Source organism: Temnothorax americanus, unplaced genomic scaffold (assembly GCF_048541705.1).
Source record: "Temnothorax americanus isolate GAGA-0224 unplaced genomic scaffold, ASM4854170v1 Scaffold115, whole genome shotgun sequence".
NCBI classification, from domain to species: Eukaryota; Metazoa; Arthropoda; class Insecta; order Hymenoptera; family Formicidae; genus Temnothorax; species Temnothorax americanus.
In genome coordinates, this window is record NW_027509248.1 from 272,166 (window position 1) to 297,288 (window position 25,123).

Genomic DNA, 25,123 nt, shown 5'->3' on the forward strand with positions numbered 1-25,123 from the left:
TCGCGCCATTAAATTGATAGTATCTATATGTGACGCAACGAAAAGTGGCTCTCGGGGAATATAAAACAAAAATCATATAAAAAAAAATAAAACTCTTAAATGAGTTATCAACAGTCACTTTTGATGTCCGGTATATCTACCAAAGAATTTTGTTATCGTCTTCACAGAGACGATGAGAAAATGTCCGAGAGATATACTACCGACATTCCAAAACTGCACTTATATCCACTTTTTCGGAAAGAAAGCGCGCGATACGATTAATATAAAATTCCGAATCATTCAAAAATCAAAAGCGAGCGCTGAATTTTTCTTCCGTAAACAAAGGAGACCAGCGCGATAGTGCGTTTTTTCCCGCAGCATTCAGCTTTTAATTTTATTTTTGCGCGACGGTTATACGCCACCGCGGGCTCTCCGCGGGGAGCGCGCTAGGTGCATATGAAACGCGATACTTTTGACGGGAATTTTTTTCCACGGTTTTGCTTTATTGTTCCGCGAGAGTGATTGGTAATTGGTCGCGTCGAGGTGGCGCATCCGTTCGCAATGTCGCCATTCGTTCGCGAACCGCTCCCGTCGAATACAAACAAACGCGCGCGCAATGGATGCGACGCGATCCGTAAGGCACACCACCGCGTGTCGGCCCTCTTTGTCGATGGAAAAAAATGCAATTAAAAATTTTCCAAGTAATATGGGTCACAGACGGTCTGTTTTTTTTTTTGCACGCTTCGATCCATCGATTCCGAGCGAGTCGCAAAGGGCCAGCGCCGGTCGCATTGAAGAGTGCATCGTTCGCAATTTATGCTTTATGCCTGGAATTTACGTTGTGCAAATGACGAAACAAAATTTCCGTAATTTTATTTTAAAAAATGATAACTGAATTATTAATTAAAAATTTTCATAGAGATTCCAAAAGGATCGATTCTAAATACGATCCAAATTAATATTATTTCCTCTTGTAACAGTAACTTTTGTGATTGACGCGCACGCTTGTAATTATCGTTAATAATTATAAATAAATTCGTAAATTCTGAAGATGACCGTAGTGGTCGCCGTAAGGAGAATAGCAAGTAAAATGGGCTCCACCTTGAAATCAAATTTGCGTCAATAGGATCGTATGAGTAAAATTAAATGCATGCCAAAATGCGCAAAAAACCGTATCTTAAATAAAATAAATAACAAAGAAACAAAATATCGGCGGGCATAGCATGGGAGGAGGAATCGGAGGAATCATTTGTAATTCAATAATTCCAGTTCGTTTGTAATCCGGTAATCTATACTGTGGCTCGTTATTCCTGCATCATAATGAGTTTCGCGTTACTCGCCTTTTCTCGACGCGGACAGCTGGATAATCCGCAGTAACGAATTGTTGGTTCAGCCACGGCCGGTGCCGAGTTATCTGGGTCGCGATATCAGCTATGAAATTTTTATTTTTTAAATAACGAAAATAACGAAACGCATATTATCGCCGGCAAATTTCGCTCATCTCTTTTAAAAGCTGGTGAAAGTCGAAACGAGAGAGATGTAACGACGCGTCTTCAAAAAAATCGCGTGAATCGATATAAAATTGTATTTTCATATATAAAAGTGACGTTACGTATTATCTAATAACGTATAAAAATCTCTCCAAATAAATCCAAGATAGAGAACTTGGGAATCTTAAAATTTAAAATTAAGATGATTCATTTCTTAGTTCTTTCCGAAATATTCATATTTTTATACATGTATTTTTTAAATCAAAAGTATTTGTTTTATATAGCACGTTTTCTAATATATTTTTATCGAAGAATTATCGAGCGATGTTGCTCTATCACATTTTTCGCATTTTTCGGTAATAATTTTCCGCGAAAAAAAAAGCATGAATTTTTGCGGCTTAAAAGCGGTTTTCGCGGCACGTTTACACCAAATCTCGATGGCTGCCTAATGGTCTTCTCACGCAACCACCGTAAAATAGAGAAATCATCGTAAAAGCAGCCAACGACGCGACCACCCTTCTGTGCCGCCGTTCGAAGCCTCGGTAACCGGGCAAAATTTGATTACTAAATAATTCGTACGACGTGATAGTAAATCGTGGGTACCGGCTCGCGACTCGCCCTAAGAATACAAATGAGAGAAACTTCTACGCGCGCGTTGGCGAATGAGCGGCAGTCATTTGTGAGAAAGGTACATCCACGAATTCTGTAATTATTTTATAAAAAAGCAATAAACCGCGACTGTGCCATTCATATATATATGCTGTGTACTATCTTAGAGTAATAAATTATTCATGATAATCAAGAAACGGAAACACGAAAGAAGACTTAAAAATTATATAAATAATTCAAAACATAATTGATAAACCTAGGGTAAGCAATGTTAATATTGTATATACACGGAAATATATTTAATTTCGCGTTTATGGAAACTGTTTTCCGTTTATGTGTACACACTGCGTCGTTTTAATAAAATTCGTTAATATTTAGAATATCCAATAGACGAACCGAAGAGACATTAATTTCCAATCGATTTACTGCTATATAGCAATTACGCGCGTTACATGCAAATTCGATTTTACCCCGCTCGCTCAATTGCTTAACATAGTTGCAGCATCACGTCTGCGAGTATATATTTATACTACATCTCATTGGTGAAGTGGTACATCAATTCAGCACGCCGACGTACGCGGTGTTTTGTTAACGGTAAACGGTTATTGGCCAATAGTGATTTAGCGGCGACCGACGAAAATTCATTCCTATTAAAGAATGATTGACGTAACTGACGTTTATGTGAGCTTTTACTCGTGACGTACGACACAGTCGTAACGGTCATGGTATTAACTGCTTTCCTTCAAGAAGCAATAATTTACGTACGTGATACGCGATGCACAATGTGCGCCGCGTTTTTACCCTTTTAACACTTCGCACTTCGATAATTTTTTTTAACTCACTTCACTGGTAACAATACATTTTTTACGTACGTATTGTATCGCGGAATATTACTTGAAAGAAACGACTTTGTTTTGTTATCCATGGCACGATATAAGAATGGAAAGATTCTCTATTGATTTTTAATTTCTGACGTAGTTTCGGATGACTATGTACTAAAAAACTAAACATACACATATACATATACATATATAAGAATTATGTACTTACTATATTTATATTAATTTTTTTTAAATTATTTCTAATAAAAATCTAAAAATATTCATAGACATTTCTTATACGTAGGGAAGACCGAGGCTAACTCGACACAATTTTTTCAAAGGCAATTTCCAACAATTAATTAAAATTTTCGAGCAAATTTAATGGTACACATTTAAAGAGCGTTCCTTCAGGTACAAAATTGCTTAAGGAAATTTTGTTGCACGTCGCTTAGTTTTGGCCCCAGAAAAGAAAAAGTGACGCGAAGACAAATTTTCAAATTGAAAAATACCGGGGTAAACTCGACACAATTTTTTCAAAGGCAATTTTCAACAATTATAATAAATAAAATTTTCAAGCAAATTTAATGGTACACATTTAAAGAGCGTTCTTTCAGGTACAAAATTGTTTCAGGAAATTTTGCTGTACGTCGCTTAGTTTTGCCCAAAAGCTCGATGAAAGCGTAAACCATTTTCGAGAGATCGGAAAAATTACTTTTTACTATCAAAAACGCTTATGTCGCGTTAAAAATTACACTATAACTCAGAATGTTACCAAATTCCGTTGATAATACTGGCACATAAAGACGCATTTACAGTAAGAAAGGCAAGTTTCTACGATAGATTTAAATTGGCAAAAAGCCTAGTGTCAAGTTCGCCTCGGTGTCGAGTTAACCCCGGTCTCCCCTACATCATAATACAATATTTCAAATTTACAAATCTATTTCGTTTAAAAAAAAAATCTTATTTCAATATCAACTTATAAAATAACTGAACAGTCTGTTATATAATATTAGATTAATCATCAAGTGCAAATAAAGATTGTCTAAATATTTTTATCAAGACTCAGAAATATAATAGTGATAAGTTTCGTGCAAATAATTTCACTTCACTTTTTTCAAGTCCAAGTTTGCATTTTTATATTATACCATACGTTTAAAACAACACGCATGGAAACGATTCTCGGTGTGAGATTCGTGGAAAATTGCGCAAATATAAATACGCAAAACTGGAAAAAAACGACATCATACATTCGCGACGAGTTAAAAATCACGACGCTTCCGGTTTATGTTTGCCATTTCATGACCGTCCAGACGAGAGCGGCGTCCCTGTGTTATATTATTGCCGCGTATTTATGCGTGCGTAAAAAAAAAATATGAATAACGCGCTAATACATGCGTGTGGCCCTTTGGCCCGTTGCGTCGTATATGCCGCACCCCTTAAGCCCGGTGTCTACGATGCAAGAACTTGGTCCAAGTTTTGGTTTAAGCCAATCAACTTGCAGCTCTTACAGAAAAGCAGCAGTTTCATTGGCTTAAACCAAAACTTGGACCAAGTTCTTGCATCGTAGACACCGGGCTTTACACATATGCGCTTTTACGTGGAAAAGCGCCCGTTGTAAAGCGATCACGTATGTCGAAAACAAGCCCTGATATTTTTTTCCCGGAATTATCAATGATTTTTTTGATGACCCTTTATATCGTTTCGACTTTAAAACGTTTCGCAACTTTTTATGTTGCACATCCATTTCACACGGATACAATTCTGATGATGCTATAAAGGATCGCGAATTCTAAAATTAATTAATAACGACAATAAAACAGATAACATAAAAACATATAAAAAATTTAAAGATAATAAAAAACTAACACTTGTATGACATTTTCTGAGTGCACGATAATTCAGAGTTACTGCAATAATATCTATGTATATGTATAAATGCACACACAATCAATTCCTCCATTATGCACACGTAATTTCGTCAAGTTTATTACTATTTGTTTTATTCGTATGCAGGCATATGTCGAGGAGGAGAGAGAAAGGGAGAAAGGGAGAAAGGGAGGGGGAGAGAGGGAGGGTGGGAAGAAAGGAGAGAGAGAGAAAGAGAAAATCTGATTAATCTGTAAAATATATAGAAGCTATTCTCTAAACAAAAGTACGGCGCTTATTTTCTTTCTTTCTTTCCCCATCAACTATTGTTGGTTCGCGGATAGGTTCAGTTTACACCTTTTAGCAAAGCCACAGTTACGCAATGCTACTGCAGGCGCGATATAGAGAACGGAGAATAGGGAGCAGGGGAAAAACGACAGAGGGAGAAACGTGAAGCGCGCGGAAATGCAGATATTTGCCAGGAAATTGATAACTCGAATAAACTCGTCGCAAAACATTCAAACAGGCTGCCAAACGGTATACGATTGTACACTCCAATCCCCGGCTGCGAACCAAACATCGCATATCTCCCCTCCCCCCTCAGCCGATGTCGTACACGCGTTCGCGGGAGTGACGCGAGCATGAACGATACAATTGCGTATATTACTTGCTCGCCGGTATTCTCCGCACCGCACCGGCGAACTACTGATTACAGACCGATTTGCTGGGTGATTTTGTTTCAACTTCTAATCATCAAAAGTCGCTGGCGATCTTGTTAGCGACTGCGATTGAAGAATTAGTTACATCATCTCGTGTTTTATAATAATAAGTAATTGTTCAACAAGATGTAACAATAAATCTCATTGGAACATATTCGGACGCGTGAATAATGTAACCATTGCATTAAAAAAAAAATTGAAAATAAGAATTAATTAAAAGATTATAGATCTAATCTCATCTCGCAGAAACATGTATCGTGATTTTTTCTCTATCAATAATAAAATTTAAAAACGATAACGATTATCGAAATGACGATAGTCGATTATAGCAACTAGTGGGATGCGGCCAAACACACGCATTATAGACGCGAGTCAATATTAACTTGATATTTTTGCCGCGTCATGAGAGTCAAACAAACGCAATGTAAATTGCGCGATACAGTCGCGTATGATTATTTGCCATAAATAGCGATGAAGCACGAGCGCAAGTGTATGTCAACCACGTCTCTATATATGCACCCTTCACGGAGCGGCTCAAAAAGGACGCGCGAGTGTATAATGAAAATACCGCACTATATATGGAGTATAAAATAGGTATGTACGCGGCCAATTCGCATAATAGCATTCGACGTTCGAGATATCAAACAATATATTAATAATATTTCCGGCGCATCATGAATCATATGGTTGGCAATAAATTTTAACGCGTCAAAGGGATTTCAAACTAAAAAGAGATTCAACGCAACGATGAGAAATATTATATACATATGTTTCTTTAAATTTAGAACTTATCCAAATAATTAGCGCCAAAAAAAAACTCGTACGGAGTTTCCCGTAATTAAAATTGACTCTTCGCTCTCAATCATGCGAATAATTTTCCGCAATGACTGTTCCCTGTTGCGTATAACGCAACGCGCGCCGTGCACTGCCACAAAGTCGGTACCAACTAATTAGCAACGCGCTAACGTCGCATTTCGAGCAGTATACGGTGTGTGCGACGCGGCGCAGCGGTCAAAGGGCGTCGTTATCTCTGCACCCAACTAGGTGGGAATAAAAAAAAGAGAGAAAGAAAGTATAGAAGCGAAGAGGGAAACTTTTCGTGCACTTCCAACCCCTTTTCTCTTTCGCAATCAAACGAAAATTAGCCGACGAAAAGCGAGCGAACTGACCATCGTCGCGCGCTTTTTCGCCGACGGTTAATTTGTACGCAAGAATGTACGATTTCTCACGAGGTTGTTGACTTCGGCGCGCACAATCTGTTTTTTTTTTCTGAAAGAGATTATTACCATCTTATATTACTAATAAACAAAAGTATTAATCATTTCTTGAAGTCACATCAAAAACGTTAACAGTCTGTATATAAAAATTATTATTGAAATAGGAGCTATTGCACAAACGGGATAAATAAGTACAAATTAAAAAATACTAATCAAATTTTATAGCAATCATAATCAATACATTCTTTTCATAATAAAATGGCAAAATCGAATATTTTATTATCTGTTTGGATAATCTCTTTAACAATTTGTTTCAAGCTAAATCAAATCCAATTTAAATTTTTCAAAGAGTATTACAACGTGTTATATTATTAAAAATGATAATTTATCTCGACAATGCAAATCCGAAAAAAGGCATACATTGAAGAGCACGGAAAAAGCGGTCAGCGACGCCGCGACCGGGGAAAAATGGCTCTATCTTTCGGTAATTAAGACAACGGTGAAAAATAAACAAACGCACGGTAGAGAAAGAGGGGAAAGAGAGAGGAGAGAGAGAGAGAGAGAGAGAGAGGGCAAGCCCTCCGCGCGCGTGAACGCATCTCTTCAGGGCTGTCCGTGGCACAGCTGTTACAGTTGCCAGGGGCTCAAATAAACGACTTAGGTAGATTAAGCATACAAATCTCGACGATTCTGCTCCTAATGTAGCCGGCTTTAACCCGCCCGTATGTCAGGGTCAACGCAAAAAAATATACGGGTTAGCCACGCCGACCCCGCCCGCGACTCGAGAAAGATCGCGTTCTAAAACAATACGGCACATGTGTTCCTTTCTTATCTCTTGGAATACATACCCGCGGTACGTTTTGAAAATTTCGGATAAGCAGCTGAGTTTGTTTAACAGGGAAAATGTTTATGGTGAACGGAGAAAATCCGCATGGTTATCTTCAAGATTACGTCAATAAGGGTATGTATATCTTACGAGTTGAATATTTCAATTACATTTTATGCTTCTCTCGGAAAGATGTCTCATTAATATATTACAAAAGCTCAGCAAGCAACCGCTATTAGTGTTATAAAACTGATATCAAAATCGAGCGACGAACAGAAATAATCAATATAAACGATCAAATATCGAGCATACGATAACGTAATGTAATTAAAAATCTTATGGGAAAGATCGAATGTTAATTAAAAATTCAAATACGAGTTAGATTCCAGCGATATCGATATACCGTATTGATCATTATCCGTACACTCAGAGAAAACATTTGTACCAGCAACTAGAATTTTTTTGGTTAAAACGACTATAAATTTGTGGATAAATAGCGCCTCAACTATGTATAAAATAGTTGTAATAACAACAATAAATAAATTGTTTAAACTACAAGAAAGTAGTGGCATTAACAAAAAATATATTGTGTATGCAAAAAGTATGTTGTAGTAACATGAATAATTATTCATTGTAGTGATATCAACATAATTTTTAGAGTTGTCTAATAAGAATAATTTTTTATTTGTTAAACTAAAAGACTTAAAAGTAAACATTAAGTAAAAAATCACTACATAAAAAATAAGAATTTCAACGTAAAAAAAATTTTTATAATTAATATACCTAGGCGACTAGCGCCTGAAATTATCTGCTTTGGTCTCGTAGGGGGTCTCCTTATATACAGGTCGGTGCGGAATTTTAAACTCGAGAGAATGTACGGGCAATGCGACGCCTAGCGGCGACGATGCAAACTGCCGACTTTACAGTTACCGCGCGAGCGAGTATTACTGGTTACTGGTGGCGTGAGCCACCACATATATCATACAGATTTATAATCCAAAATTGATTAATATATTATATATGTGGGTGAACACACCCTGACTGGCGAACCTTAGAAGGATCGCTGGAAAAACCCTGCCGAGCGACCCTAGTTATAGGAATCGATGTTGAATTTTAAACACGCAAAAGTATACTGGCGATGCACCGCGTAGCGGGCGCGAGCCGAACTCTCTCGCCGCGCGAGTCCGCGCTGCCGCCCGCACCGGCTTCTGGAAGTATGCTACACAACAAAAAAATATTTGTCTAAACAATAAGTCAAGGAATTGTCTAAACTTGAAAAATGTTATTGTCATATCTTGTTTTATGGAGTCTATATAACTATAATAATTATAGTTAAGGCGCTATTTAACTATCAACTAATAGTTGACAAATATTGTTTCTGTGACTGTATTTTTATAGTATTCAGTACTATTTAGTTCCTATTACTTTGGAAAACTAGTTACAAGTAGTTAAACTGCAGAGTTGCCAAAAAAATAGTTGCCACAACTACTTAGATTTCTCTCAGTGTACGCAAAAGAAAGCAAGAGACATATGCATATTAATTACACTCACGTCTATACGGCCGTCCCTCCTCCGGAGTGGATCGCTCGGTGTTTTCGGATCCCGGTGTGGCGTTGGCGTCACGGTCTTCTTCGTCGGGTGTAGCACCACGATTCGGCACGGAACCGGTACCGCCGGTGCCGGTGGGCGAGCGGCTCGCGGAACCGGCTGGACTTTGCGGCCCGCCGACTTCCTGGCCGGCCGCGGCGGCAGCGGCGGCCGCAACGGCCGCCGCACCGGATACAGACACCACCGCACCCCCGCCGGCGCCCGGTAGGGACGTGGGCGAGAACATGTTCGACATGCTCGAGAGCGAGCCGATGCTGGGTAGGCCGCCGTTCCCCGGCACCGCGCCGTTCCCGGTCTCGACCTTGAGGCACTTGCTGGGGGGCGCGAACGCGGACGGCACCAAGGGCCGGAAGCCGCCGAAGGGCAGTCTATGATCGAGCGGATGCAGGAATTGCGGCGGCAGATGCAGCATGTGATGCAGCCCGTAGCCCAGCGACGCCGCCGTGCTGAAGGGCACCTGCAGATCTTTCGAATCGGTCACCTGAAACGAACGAAAAGGGAAAAGGATTGGTAAGAGATGCAAACCGAGTAGCTTTTACAACTGGATCCTCCCAAATGCGACGGTTAAATATTTATACACATTGCAGCTTTTACATTTTAATATCAGCATATCGTAAAGCATCATAAAAGCATTATAGGGATTAGTGAAATAAAAATGTAATAATATATTTTATACGAAAACAGCTTCTTTCTGTTAGTTAACTGTTAGTTACTTAATAGTCGTTCATTAATAGTTAATTAAGCGAATGTATGGTAAGTAATATGGAGAAAAAGAGAAAGAAAATTATTCAGATAAATCATATATTTATACACTCTATATTTATACACTCTATCAATTATGTTATTATATAATTATAGGAAAAAAATAAGATATTCTTGAAACTCGAATATTCTACGTTTGGGACATTTCCAATATTAATATGATATATTTAAACATTGAGACATTGCAATTGATTTTATCTAATACAGACTTATCATATTTTATTTTATTAAAAAAATTTTGTAATCAATTTTACAATCGCCAGTTATAAGCCGTACGTATTTAATCTCTAATTTTCTATTAATTTTAGTGGCACGTACAAAAGAGATCCTGACGTTTACTTCCGGTTTCCGAGAACCGCCCTCTCGTGTTATCAGACTCGACGAGATAACCTTATTTCGCGTATATACGACAAGCAAAAAAAATATTTGAATCGCGTAATTCGATAGCTCATTTGCAGCATATGTGGGTATTTCCGCGCTTTCAGCTACGTCTGAATGGCATGGCATATAATATCAAAGCAGCGCGGTGGTATACTGTTAATAACGCGAAACCACTGTGTTATAATAATCCGTCAAAACCTGAAGCTCTTCTCGTCCTCCCCGCGGTCCGCCCCCTTTCCACCCCCGTGTACCGGTTGTATCATTCAATTCGCCGTGATTGACGAGTCTATTAAGCCGCATACTGAATGCTCGGCTGAAGCATCTACGCGTTGGATTTTGTAACATTTATAATGCTAGAATTATCGGATCGTATTTAAACGTGACCAAAGTAATAACGGTGCATTGTATTTCCTATATGCCTCGACTTCGTCGAGAAACGTAATGACGCGAGTGTTTCAACGCCTAATTATGCACAAGTACTTGGCGTGACATCACATTTCAAAAATATACAAAAAGTTATTTTTTAAATTCGTTAAATAAAAGAAAAACGTTGTTACGCTCGCGGTATTCTCGCGGTAACAGTCCAAAAAAAGATTTTACTTTAAAGGAAAGATTATTTACATTACTTTTATTATTTCGGATATTCCAGGATTATATCGCAATTTCATTTCACGTGGATTTTCAGCAATGCAGGACTGACTTTTCCTTAACATATAAACGTTAAAATGTTGTCGATATAATCATGCGGTAGAATTAATTATAAAGTTCAATATCAAACTCATCTTGAAAGTGTTACTACTCGTCATCCCGCTGCGGCTAAGGGAACGCGGTATGGAAGTATCGAAATGATTTCATCGGCGAGAGAACGGACAGTTGGTTTCCGGATAAACATTTCATTCGGCCGATAATGACGCGGGCGATGAGTTACCCGCGCGGGTATTAGTACGCCGCGATTAGTTTATTATTCTTTTATACGGGGAAATGAGGTTCGCGTTCGCCGGCCCCGGCATATTTGCGCCCGCGGTCCAATCAGTGATTTATTAGGTATTCATTATTATTTTAATTGCGGCCCCCGGCCCTTTTTTCCGCGATCGGTGTCGCGCGACGCGCGTCGCTTGCATATTTGCAATAATCTTTTATTTTTTTTTGCCCCGCCTCGCCCTCCCCGCTCCCCGCTCGCTTCCGCGCGAGCGGGTAAAACGCGAGCGTATTTTGTCACCGCGCCACCACAATTAGGTTCGCCCCCGAAATTATCTCATTTTTTAACGATGCTGAATTTTGATGCAACCCATTCTCTCGCTGTCTCCCTCATTCCATCGCGCTATCTCTGCATCTACCGTTCCGTATCTGCATCGCGTTATCCGGACCCGATTGATGTCCCGCACGTATGAAAAATATTCAAGCATTTAAAAACGCTGCGGAATACGCTTATAATTAACCGCGACGCCCGTTCGTTAAATATTTGCGGCAATCACGCAGTTATGAGATAGAAATGTGTGCGATATAAAATTTGTATTTAAAAGAGTCTTGTTATTATTGGAAGTTTAATAACGGTATTTTCGGTAATTCGTTATCGATATATACGCGCGCCCGGCGATTGTGCCACGTATAAAATTTGGAAACAAATGTAAGAAAATTACAAAGGCTGATGGTGATGTCACCATTTTAACGTAATATTTTAATTGAAATATTGCTGTAAATTTATTAACAATTAATTTTCTTTTAAAATTATTAAATAAACAGCTGCTCCGTGAACAATGCTTATAACTAAATTCAAGTTGTTACGGATCACTATATGATCGTGTGAAAATACTTACTTTATCCCACTGATAACAGTTTTAATTTCTCTGCTTTTAGTGCTTACCACACACGCTATATATGTCAATGATGCACAATCTGCATGATATATGCATGTTTCTCTTCAGACTCTAATTTGTATATTTCCACTTTTAACGGATCTAAAAACAACTATTTGATAAACTAAATTTTAGTTAAGCTTACACTTCTTAATTATACTCTTTCCACTTTATAAATTGATTCTAAACAGACACAATAAGGTAACAATTTGTTCGACGGAAGAAAGTTGCGCATCATTAACTTGCATGATATTAACTGTTATTCGAGCATTCACATTTATACACACGCACACAACCGAATTTCTATTCATTGCGTGCATTAATTAGTGCTCGCGTGTGTAAAGCGGCACAGATATGTAAAAGCGAGATGAAAGTAACTCGAGCAATTCGACGGGCTCATCGAAATCAATGCGAGCAATTATTATTTTTTTTGTTATTTGTTTATTTTTTACAATTTCAAGTTGCTTTTCTGCCAAATAGTGACGTATGTCACCGTCAAACACGATACGCTCGAATCACCGCGGTGCAGTTTCCGTTGCACATGATGCAAACGTGAAAATGATTTAACTCTTCAAATTCTCCGATACTTAAATCTTCCCCCTTTCGTCGACTTCAATGTAGTTAAAAAATTACAGGAACATTACTTTTTTTCTCACATAATTACGCAACGTCCACCGTGCGCAATTCACGATAAATAGAGATATAAGTACATCGATGAGTTTCGATCTCCATTTATCTCTATTTATCGATTTATATTCTATATCTCTATTTATCTCTATATCGTTCACGCAATCACATTTTCTTCTTCATAAAAACATGAGAATCTTAGGTTGCGAGAAAATCGAAATCTGTGAGAGACAAAGGGTTAAAAGGCATTTCAGCGCGTTGCAGGTTGCAGGCAAGCGTAAATATAAGCGTAACTGCGTAAATGCAAGCAGATGCAGAGGCGTATAGGCATAAGGGTAAGGACAATGGGACACTAACTTGTGGATTGAATGGTCTTTGCATTCTCAAGGCCTCAGGCAGCCCTCCGGCCTGCGAGAACACGACCAGAGACGGCGGCGGTAGGTGATTCGGTACGTACGCAGAATTATCCATCTAAAACATATATCGTCGTTTTCTTCCTTCCGTGTCGATTCTCGTCGATTAATTCGTTTTCCTATTCTAGATTCTCACGTTCGGCAACGCGAGACTCAAAGAGAATTTCGCGTGAACTCGAAATCTCGGGTACGCGACCGCGATAATCGGGCATACTTCATCGATCGCGTTTATATTGGTTCATCAATTAATAATTATTAATTGAATTTAAAAATTAATCGGACCTTCGTGATTTTCATAGCTATGATAGTTATATGAATAAACTATTCCCCTCGCGCGATTTACGTTATACGTTTACTTCTCGATCGATGAACTTTCATCAATTTAATTTCTCATAGACCTTCTTTGTTTATTTTCCTATAAATTTTATAAAAGCGCACATGTTTTTTAGCAAAGCTTTCTCAAAGAAGATAAAATCTAACTAAACAGAAAGTTTAACTTTATCTATTTTTAGTTATAAATGTCTGTTAATCTTGATGATTGTTAAATTACCTTTTTTTAACAAGTTAATTGTTACAATTCAATAGATAGTTTTCAATACTTAAATCATTGATAACAAATAATTCATAAAGACTTTGTAAATTCGTGTCTTGAAATTTATACATAGTAACATTAAGATACCTTATATAGATTAAACTATTTAAAGAATGCATATAAAAATGGATACGTGTAAATTTATAATTTAAACTCCACCAAATTAACTCCACCGTCAATTTCCAGTTCTGATCTCTTTTACAGATTTTATCTTCATTAAAATTGCAATTCAAACAATTCGGATTTTATAATTTGAGAACACGCAAAAATGGAAATAAGAGGTCACCGATCGAGAAGCAAATTCAATAAATTAGCTCGTCAATGAGGATTACGTCGTGGCGCATTAATTACATCGATGAGAATTACATCGTGTTTCCTCAGCGGAGTGAAATTATAATTTTATCAATTTCGTATATTGGCACCTGTTGTACACAAGAGTAGTTTAATTAATTATAAAATAGTCAGATAAAGTCCAGCAGCAACCGACATTCCCTATTGATGTAGTCTACGTTTAAAACTGTATTTTGTGATTATTAACTATTTCTTTAATTTATTAAATTTCTCGAAATAGTTTCCTCTAGAATATTAAAATATTTGCCGCATATCGTGAAATTATGCTTTGAATATGTAAAGACTTTGGCAAAATCCAATGAAATGTCTAGAATTTCAGATTCGCTCATTCTTACGGTAATTATTACAATAAAATTGCAAACTCACATAAGAAAAACTTCATTTTCTTAATTAAATTTTAAAGTCTTAGATCATTACAAATTCTCAGGATGCCTGATTTTAAACTTTTGACATTCCGCAATTTAGATTATACGAGCATTTACAGCATATGAATTCTTAAATTATCAAAATATGTTAAAATCTTTTTATTCTATAAATTTCCATTGTTGTTTAAAAACCGATAAATATACTGTTTGAAGTAGTAAATGTATAAAAGTGAACTATTAAAATCCTTAAAAGCTCACGTCACGCAAAACGGAAATATTTAACAACAATCTCGAATGTTATGACAGTCGCTGCAATTATCCATAAAAAATGAATAAATACGAGCGGATCTGCTCATAACTCACTCGATATTTTCTTTCCGCAAAACGCGATTTAATGGAACACATCAACGTGTCGTGGCACGAGATCGCGGTATACCGCGTGTATATCATTAATTATCGCGATTGTCAATTAATCACCGGTATTGGATCGGGTGTCGATCTGCCAACAATTTCTGCTACTTCTAACCTTTCAACCAGAAAGCTATTGAATTCGATCCGCAACTATAATTGCGCCGATCGATGCCAGATCGCCTTCGCTTTCGCGACAGCGATTGAACGATGCTTGCGCTTGATATAGAAAATCGCGCGTGCGAAATATTAACGGTAATGAAAAATGGTAATATGTCAGTAGGATTGTGCATGTAAATGCTCATTTTTAGGAGTATAGCAATCGAATTCGAATCTTAATGTGCACAACAATTTTGCGAACATTGACTTGACAAAAAACTTGAAGACTCTAATTTTTGTGTTTCTATCAATTAATTTTTACTTCATCAATCTGAAATCACAATTAAGAATTAAAACAATATTATTTTCGTATATTTCTGCGTCGCTCGAATAACACAACTATCTTGAGTTAAACTTTCAATTATTGAATAATGTAGAAGGATCACGGACAAAATTTTATATTAAATTTTACTATGCTGCTATACACCAACTGCAGACCATCAAGACGCCCAAGTTTAAATGCTATAGTCTTATAGTAAAATTACTATGTCCATAGCATTTAATGCTACGATGATAGCATTCAATGCTATAATATAGTGCTATGATCGTAGCACTAAATGCTATGGACATAGTAATTTTACTATAAGACTATAGCATTTAAACTTGGGCGTCTTGATGGTCCGCAGTTGGTGCGACAGCATAGTAAAATTTAATATAAAATTTTCTCCGTGATCAAATTACAATCAATGTAATATAGATATTGACTTTATCAGTCTATTAGTAATTTAGTATGATCAAAGTATTAAAGGTATATTTAAACCAATAGGTGTACCCAACGTCTTATCATTTCATACAAAAAAAGATAAAGGCAATTGGATTGACAACCTAATTGGAAACGTTATTTCGGGTTCAAATGAGTTTCGAGCCACTTCATGCACGAATCCTTTTATCTCTCGTGCGTATTCAAATGCACTTACGCAATACCTCTGCAGAGTTTCATGTTCCCGCGCATTTGCAAAACGTAACCGTTTGACGCGCGTCTATAGATTTCTGACGATATCTCGTTATCACTTTACAGTATTGCAGGATTAATTCGATAATGTAAGTCGCATGTTACAAAATTTTGCTAAAGAGTTTCGTTAGTTGCATTAAAGAGATGCGAATCTCATGTCAATCGTTCATAAAACAGTCAGTTGACAGCTGCCAATATCTGTAACGTTTATCTAATCCAGCCAATACAAATAGCGTAAATTTAGCGCGATCCGATATTAACGTTCAAATAATGATACGCGCGAATAAATTTTCAAGATTTCTGTACGGTAATCTAATGACATTTCCAATTTAGGGCTGGTGATTTGCTTCGAAGGCTTCGATATTCGATCCTCTAATTTTCGAAGCTTCGAAGAAACAAAATTATACAATTATTAATTAATATAATAGTAACAGTATCGCATTAGGCACACATTTATAAAATTATATGACTAAATGCGAATAAAATTTCCAATGTTGCAATTGTGTCGCTTATGTCGCAAATATATATTTTTCGAAACTTCGAAGAGACACCTTAAACTCCGAAGGTTCGAAGTTAACTTCAAAGCTTCGAAGCTATCGAAGAATAACAGCCCCAAATTTTTCGCAATCGTTCCGCTTTTGTCGTAACGTATCCGCGCGATAACATTAATCGATAACATTCTCATCGTCGTTGACGCGCGGAACTCTCGTCAACAGCAGGTATACTCCGAAGCGAGATAATCGCGCGAACCAAACGCTTCGCTCTTCGGAGCGACGGTGTTCGGAGCATGTTCTCTCTGCAGACCACGACCACGACGTGTTCTCATTGCCCGAGCCGCGAAATACGCTCTCGCGACACGTAGCGCGCGGTACCACGCGAGCTCACGACAATAACGCGGGGCCGACGCGACACGACACGCGGAAACCGGGCAGGGATTCCGCGTGGCGCTCCCGGGCGCAGAAATTGACATGTTGATCACCAGCACGCGTACGTTTTCCTCGTGTGCACTGAGAAACTGATGCGCGGCGGCTAGCCGCGGCACGCGGCTGTCCGAGAACATTCACAGAAACCTCACAGGTCCCGCTGCTCGTCTCCGTCGCTGCGCGTTTCCACCAGACGCGAGTGCGACCTCGGCGACAGTAACAGTGTCAACGATGACGACGGCGGTGGCGGCGGCGGCGACGACGACGATAAAAACTCGCGGCGCATCGTCCTCACAAGAACGTTTCCGTTCGTTTTCGAAAAACGCGCGTCCGGTCTAACGTCGCCTCACCTATCTGCAGGCGCGCGCAACGGCTGCCCGTGGTTGCCGTGGACAAGACGACAATCACGAAACCCGTCCGCAGCCGTCCGGCAGGAAAACAACGACGACGAGGACGGCGACGACGGTCCGCGATCCTCCGAATGCGACGCGCGCGCGAATCGATCTGCGGGCACCCAGCGGTGGAGTACAGCGTAAAAGCACGGCGCGGGTAACCGCGGGTTCGAAAATTCAAATCCGCCGCGCCGCGTCCCGCCACTACTACGACCCGACAGGTCCGTCGACCTAACCTCAACCACGGCTGCGGTGTCCGCGACCAGTACCTCGACTGGCGACCGGTATCACCCCCGTGCTATGTAACGCACTGCTCGCGTCAAGAGTCAGGTGAATGAAAGAGCGACAGAGAGAGAAGGGGGGAGAGAGACAGATAGACTGTCGAACGAGAGAGAGGGGGAAAGAGCGAGACAGAGAATGACAGAACGGGAGGTACGAGAGCGAGCGAGCGAAGCGAGAGAGGGAGGGAGAGAGAGAGTGAGAGAGAGGATGCCGCCAGGCCCGTGCGAGCAACCTCGTGGACATGCGAGTGCAGACTGATTGGAGCGTGGAGTGTGAGGGTACTTACCCACGAGTCGCGGGATCGGTGGCGGTGGCGGAGGCGAGGAGGTAGAGGCGTGGAGGCACCGACCGGCGGCGGTGGCGGCGGTGGCGGCGGCGGTAGCAGCGTGCGCGTGTGTTTTCAGCCGCCATGACTGGCGCCACCGTAGCCGTCGTAGCCGACCGCTGGCTGCTTAGGCGTCGCCGCGCATGCGTGACCTGCGCAGTCGTGCGCCGCGCAGCCACGCGCGACGCTCGCCGCGGCTCTCAATTGCGCACGGGACGCGCAGCCAGCAACATCGCGCGGTGATTTTCGTGTGTCCGACGGTTCTCGCAAAACGCGCGCTCCGATTTCAGACAATGCCTCGGTGCCGTTCCCTGATGACATGCCCCTCGAATCCTTCGTTCCCTCTTTTGTTTGCTTTCTTCTCGAAAGTTTAAACACGCGTTGACGGCAGAGATCCAATGAAACGTCTGGCCGTGTTCCATTTTGAACGTGATTCAGATTTCCATACGTTGACAGGTGTTGATAATGAGCGCTACATACATGTAAATTGTAAATTGCATAAGAAAATTGAAGTAAACAGTGTTTAGTCTCGAAAATATATCGTGAAAATTTCTGCTTCAATTCATATCGGTTGAAAAACGTAGAATATGTACCGCGATCGCAAAGCTGTTAAAAAGATTACGATTCATGTAGCACAGATACATTCATAGTGCGAATAGACACATTATTTTAGATTATTTTAGTTTATGCATAGTTTCGTAATAATTTGAAAATTCTTTTGTTAATACATCTCACTGGCTATTTTTGCATTAATAATTATTATTTAATACTTTGTAATTACATACAGTAATAATCACGTGTTACGATCTGTTAATTTTTTTCACATTAGAAAAAATATTATATTTTTATACCAGATTTAAATATCACAATCTTTAATACGAAGTCTCTTTATAAAAAGATATAATTTATAAAAACAACTTTTTTTATTCCGTGATTTTATTAGAACATACGATTTTGGTTTAAATCAGGCGTATGTAAAATAAATAAAAAACATTGAAGAAAACTAATAAGAAAGAGAGGGAGAGTAGTGTCAATATTCCAAAAAAGAAAGAAAATGACATTAATTTTCAAATGCGCTATTGTAAAAAAATTATGAATAATTAGTTTTACAACATGTATTTTACTTCATGAAAATTTACTAAATAAAGCCAAGATATATATATTTGTTCGATATTTATTTACTACAAAACAAATAATTGATTTGGCAATCGATTAACCTAAAGAATTATTAAATGTGTACGTTGATGAAACCTTTTCGAGTTTCACGCATGTAATTAATTAATTTAATTACTATCTAATATTGCTGAATGGGTATACGGCTTCAGGATTCATATTTCCAAACTATGAATTTACAAACTATTTCATTTATGAAACAACCACCGATACTTAATCGGTAAACCAACTACAATAATACACTTGAGTCATTAATAATACCTGTTAATTAATATAAAGAAATATCGTTAATATAAAATCGTTTCTATATTCGTATAATAAAAAAAGTAAAAAAAAATATTCGATTTTTTATGACATGGTGGACTGAATGCGACATCTAGTGGGTGATAAAGAAGCTAAAACGTATAGAAAATTTAATTATTTAATAATATTAATCAGTGTGTGTGTGTGTTAAAGAATGTTATAAAAGACAAAAGATCGAAAAATTCCAGACTAATTATTGTTAAAAATAGGAATCACAAACAGACATTTGCATCAAATAAACTACTATATGGGGTAGAAGTATTTATTATTCATTAATTTTTCATAGTATTCCTATCCGCCGAATAATTGCGGCACGTCTTACTTACAATTATTTGAAAATTTGAAACATATTTCTCGACCATGTAAACAGATTTCTTAATTATCAATCACTGCTTTAAAAAATACTGATTCTCAGTGAATCGTGAATAACATGCGTGGCGCTTTCTGTGGTCAAGAAATAGTACTCTTTTATCTCTACGGTCGATAAAACGTGATACAAACTTGAAAGATTCATGTCCATTTTTATAAATGTAGATTATTAATCTCGGTTTAACTTACTTTCTGACTTAAAACTAGGAAAAAATAAATAGTAAATTAAACTAAAGTTAAAATTAACCTGCATTGATAGAAATGGACATCAATTTATTATTATTAATCATAGATTATAAAACTTTAGAGTTTATATGTGTATAATTACTAAAAAATAATTTCGAAAATTAATTATTTTTTAAGCATGTAAAAAAAACATCCCTCTAAAACTAGGCTTTGCAATATTAAACACTATCGTACAAAAACTCTTGGTAACACAAATCGTACATATAATAATTTCAGTTTAATAATAATAACAACAATAACAATAACAATAATAATAATAATAAGCCATATCTATTAATAGTATAATATATATATACTAGATTTTTCGCCCGCGCTTCGCGCGGGCTCAACTTCTATTCCCCTCTCCCCAAACTCACTCATTAATTAGAAGCACTTTTGATATTCTTTCTCCTCAAACTCTAACCTACATCTTCAAATTCTTTTTTAAAAAATATAAAATAATAGATAATATTATAGATGTAGATTAGCATATTGTCAAATATTTCAAAAATGTAATCCATTATATTAAAAAGTCTTCAAATTTTATTTTTGCTCACGCCTCGCGCGTTTTCACCCTCCGTTGACCCGCCATTATTAACTCTCTTTCATTTTCTTCCATTTTATTTTTTCTTTTTAAAATCATCAAAAAATGAAAAAAATTTTGGCACCGGTTTCAAGAAAATCAAATTTTAATGAAAAATTATCCATTAATAAAAAATTAAACATCCTCCAAAAATTAAAAAAATTTTGACACGACTCCTATTTCATATATAATTCTTTAAGATTTGGTCAATTAATTCTCAAAAAATTGGAAAAATTTTGTAACCGGTTTTCAAACAAATCGGTAACAAAAAATTATACACTTTATAGCAATCCCCAAAAAATTTTACTTCTATTTCATATGTAATTCTTTAAGATTCGGTCAATTGATTCCCGAAAAATTGAAAAAATTTCGTAACCGGTTTCCACAAAAATTGGTAACAAAAAATTATCTATAAAAATTATCCATAAAAACAATTCAGCTTGATATCTCAAAATTTACGGAAATTGGAGCAAAAATCGGAAACCCCTTTATTATTAGCAATTTTTCTATAAACTCATCGTAGCCATCCTCAAAAAATTAGAAAATTTTGAAACCGATTTCCAAAAAATTGATTATGAAAAATTATACACGTTTTTGCCATCCCCAAAAAATTAGAAAAATTTGGGCATTGTTTTTAAAAAAGTAACAAAAAATTATCTTTAAAAAAATTCAGCTATCTCAAAATTTGAAGAAATTAGAACAATCACGTACATTTTTTTAAACAAATCAAAAACCCCTTTAGAAAAATTGGAAAAAGTTCATAACCGGTTTCAAGAAAATCAATTTATTAATGAAAAATTATCCATTAATAAAAAATTAAACTTATCCTCCAAAAATTAAAAAAATTTTGACACGACTCCTATTTCATATATAATTTTTTAAGATTTGTTCAATTAATTCCCGAAAAATTGAAAAAAATGTGTAACCGGTTCCCAAAAAAATTGGTAACAAAAAATTGTACACTTTATAGCAATCTCGGGGAAATTCTACCTTTATTTCATATGTAATTTTTTAAGATTCAATTATTTCCCAAAAAATTGGAAAAATTTTGTAACTGGTTTCCAAAAAGATCGGTAACGAAAAATAACACACTTTATGGCACTCCCCGGAAAATTCTAACCCGAGTTCTAACCCCTATTTCATGTACCCTTGATAAAAATTCGGTCTACTAACGAATGAGTAGTTCGCGGTCAGACAGACAGACGTCCGGTACTTATATATATAGATACTAGCTGGTTACCCGGGCTTCGCCCCGGCTGTAATAAGACACGCAAATAGTCTCTCTTTCTCTCTCTCTCTCTCTTTCTCTCTCTCTCTCTCTCTCTCTCTCTTTGTCTCTCTTTTTCTCTCTCTAAAATGCTGTAAATTAAAAAATACTACTTTCAATTAAACCGATTTCCAAAAAGATACCGGTTCCCAAAAAAATTGGTAACGAAAAAATATACAGTTTATAACACTCCCCAGGAAATTTTACCCGTTTTATATACAATTCTTTAAAATTCGATTAATTATTTCCCGAAAAATTCGTCAAACTTTTGATACCGGTTTCCAAAAAAATCGATAACAAAAAATTATATACTTTATAGCACTTCTCGAAAAATTCAACCCCTACCTTATGTACAATTTTTTGAGATTCGGTCATTCAGAACCGGTTTCCAAAAAGATCGGTAACAAAAAATAGTACACTTTATAACACTCCCCGGGAAATTCTACCCCTACTTCATATACAATTCTTTGAGATTCAATCAATTATTTCCCGAAAAATTGGAAACATTAAAAAAAACCGGTTTCCAAAAAGATCGGTAACAAAAACTATACACATCATGGCACTTCCTGGGAAATTCTACCCCTGTTTCATATATTTTTGGTAAAAATTCGGTCCAATTAATTTCCGAAAAATTGGAAAAATTTTTAATACCGGTTTCCAAAAAGATCGGTAACGAAAAATTATACACTTTATAGCACTCGTCGGAAAATTTTACCCCTGTTTCATATATAATTCTTTGAGATTCGGTCAATTTCCCAAAAAATTAAAAAAATCGGTTTTCAGAAAATCGGTAGCAATAAACTATACAGTTTATGGCACTCCCAGGGAAATTCTACCCCTATTTCATGTACCCTTGATAAAAATTCGGTCCACTAACAAATGAGTAGTTCGCGGACAGACGGACGAACGGACGGACGGACAGACAAACAGTCGGGTTTTATATAATAGTATGATATGCTTAGTTGTGGAAATGATACTTTTTTACAAAAAATTTTGGAGAAAATCGATCAATACGCGTTTTTTGTAAATCAACAATTTGTGTCAAAAATTTGAAAATTTTATAGTTTGAAAAATTTTTTTAATATTTTTTATTAAATGTTTAAAAACAAAAATTTTGAAAAAAAACGTCCCATTTGGCCCATTTTGTGAAGTTATGGGCGTTTAAAAAAAAAAATAACGTAATTTTTCAAAAATCGATATTTTGAAAACGGTTCAACAAAAAAATTTGAAAAAAAATCATGAAGGCCTCTTTCAACCAATACTATAACATAAAAATTTTTCAAAAAAATTGGAGATGCAAAAGCCAAATGGTGTCCGATTTAGTGTGGGATGACGCCCATATATATATATGGGGCATTCCACGCCAATTCGCAAGGGGTCAAACTTCGACCTTTTTATTTTTGATGGCCGCTCGTTTTTTAACAGGTCTTTACGAGTATTAGACCCCTGTTAAATCGTTTCTATAATAAATGTAGCGTTTCCGAAATAGAGCCTGCGCAAAATGAGGACTGCAAAATTTTCAATGAATTTTTTTGCCTATTAGACAACGTCTAAGAAAAAAATTTATTGAACATAAAATACGCTATTTATATCATAGTTTAAAAAAAAATTATCTCAAATTTTTATAATAATGACTAGCTGGTTACCCGGGCTTCGCCCCGAAGGACATATGTAGTAAAACACGCAAATAATCTCTCTCTCTCTCTCCCCTCCCCTCTTTTTCTCTCTCTCTTTCTCTCTCTTTTTCCCTCTCTTCCTCTCTCCCTCTATCCCTTTTACTCTCTCTCCCTCTCCCCCTCTTTCTTTCTCTCCCTGCTTTTATATACAATTCTCTGGGATTTGGTCATTTGGAACCGGTTTCCAAAAAGATTGGTAACAAAAATAGTACACTTTATAGCACTTTCCGAGAAATTTTGTCCCTATTTCATGTATAATTCTTTGAGATTCAATCATCAATTATTTCCCGAAAAATTGAAAAATTTAAAAAACTGGTTTCCAAAAAAATCGGTAACAAAAACTGTATACATCATGGCGTTCCCCGTAAAATTCTACCCCTACTTCATATATAATTCTTTGCGATTAAGTCAATTAATTCCCAAAAAATTGGAAAAATTTCTGATACCTATTTCCAAAAAAATTGGTAACAAAAAATTATATACATTATGGCAATCCCCGAAAAAATCTACCCTCACTTTATATACAATTCTTTGAGATTTAGTCAATTATTTCCCGAAACATTGAAAGAATTAGAAAAACCGGTTTCCAAAAAATCGGTAACAAAAAATTATACATTTAAAATTTGAAGGATTTGAAGAAGAAAAACAATTAAATTTTCTTTATAATGTGGACAATTCTTTAAAATTTGGTCAATTATTTCCCGAAAAATTGGAAAAATTTTGGATACTGGTTTTCAAAAAAATTGGTAACACAAAACTATACAGTTTATAGCACTTCCCGGGAAATTCTACCCTTGTTTTATATACAATTCTTTAAGATTCAGTCAATTATTTCCCGAAAAATTGAAAAAATTTCGGATACCGGTTCCCAAGAAGATCGGTAACGAAAAACTATACACTCTATAGCACTACCCGGAAAATTCTACCCCTGATTCATATACAATTCTTTAAAATTCAATCAATTATTTTCCGAAAAATTGGGGAAATTTCGGATACCAATTTCCAAAAAGATCGGTAATAAAAAACGATACACTCTATAACACTCCCCGGAAAATTCTACCCCTACTTCATATACAATACTTTCAAAACCAGTCGAATAGTTTAAGAGTGCATAAAGGACATACATACATACATACATACATACATTCATTTTTATATATATAGATTTTTTTAATTTTTTTACCCTTATTTTCCTTCTTCAATATCCATTTTCTTTAGATTACTTTCCATTTCCATATATTTCTTTTTCCATATATTTTTTTTGACATTTACTAACAACTGACATATACTGAGTGAAATTATCAACTTATCTATATAGAATGTGAGAAGCCGATTAACTTGAAACTTGGTGACATTTATGAGTATATGTTAATATGTTCGGCTCGAACTTCTGAACTCGAATTTCTGAGCCGAACATATACTCATAAATGTCACCAAGTTTCAAGGGTAAACCAAAGAATAATGTCGCTGCCCTAGATAGAGGTCGATGTTGAATCTTAATAACGCGAAAATATACGACGATGCGCCGCGTAGTGTCTATGTCATTTGTCTGTGTTATGTTATGAAGTTGCTGCTTTCACATATTATATGTCAAGATAAATCAG

At 36.8% G+C, this 25,123-nt stretch overlaps 1 protein-coding gene across 4 annotated transcripts in view; it reads right to left on the bottom strand.

Annotated features, from left to right (window-relative positions):
- LOC143908768 (E3 ubiquitin-protein ligase RNF220) overlaps positions 1-18,439 on the bottom strand; it is a 174,917-nt gene extending 156,478 nt beyond the window's left edge. For 2 of the 4 annotated variants that reach the window (XM_077426541.1, XM_077426539.1), the window contains exons 1-3: positions 16,993-17,852; positions 13,119-13,232; positions 9,079-9,616 (exon numbers count right to left, since the gene is read on the bottom strand). In XM_077426541.1, coding sequence (XP_077282667.1) covers positions 9,079-9,616; positions 13,119-13,232; positions 16,993-17,061 — 721 coding nt within the window. In that variant the 5' untranslated portion in view covers positions 17,062-17,852. Of the gene's footprint in view, positions 1-9,078; positions 9,617-13,118; positions 13,233-16,992; positions 17,853-17,884 lie in introns of those variants that run through there. The other 2 variants (XM_077426540.1, XM_077426543.1) reach the window with 2 other exon arrangements.
- Between the last annotated feature and the right edge of the window lie 6,684 nt (positions 18,440-25,123).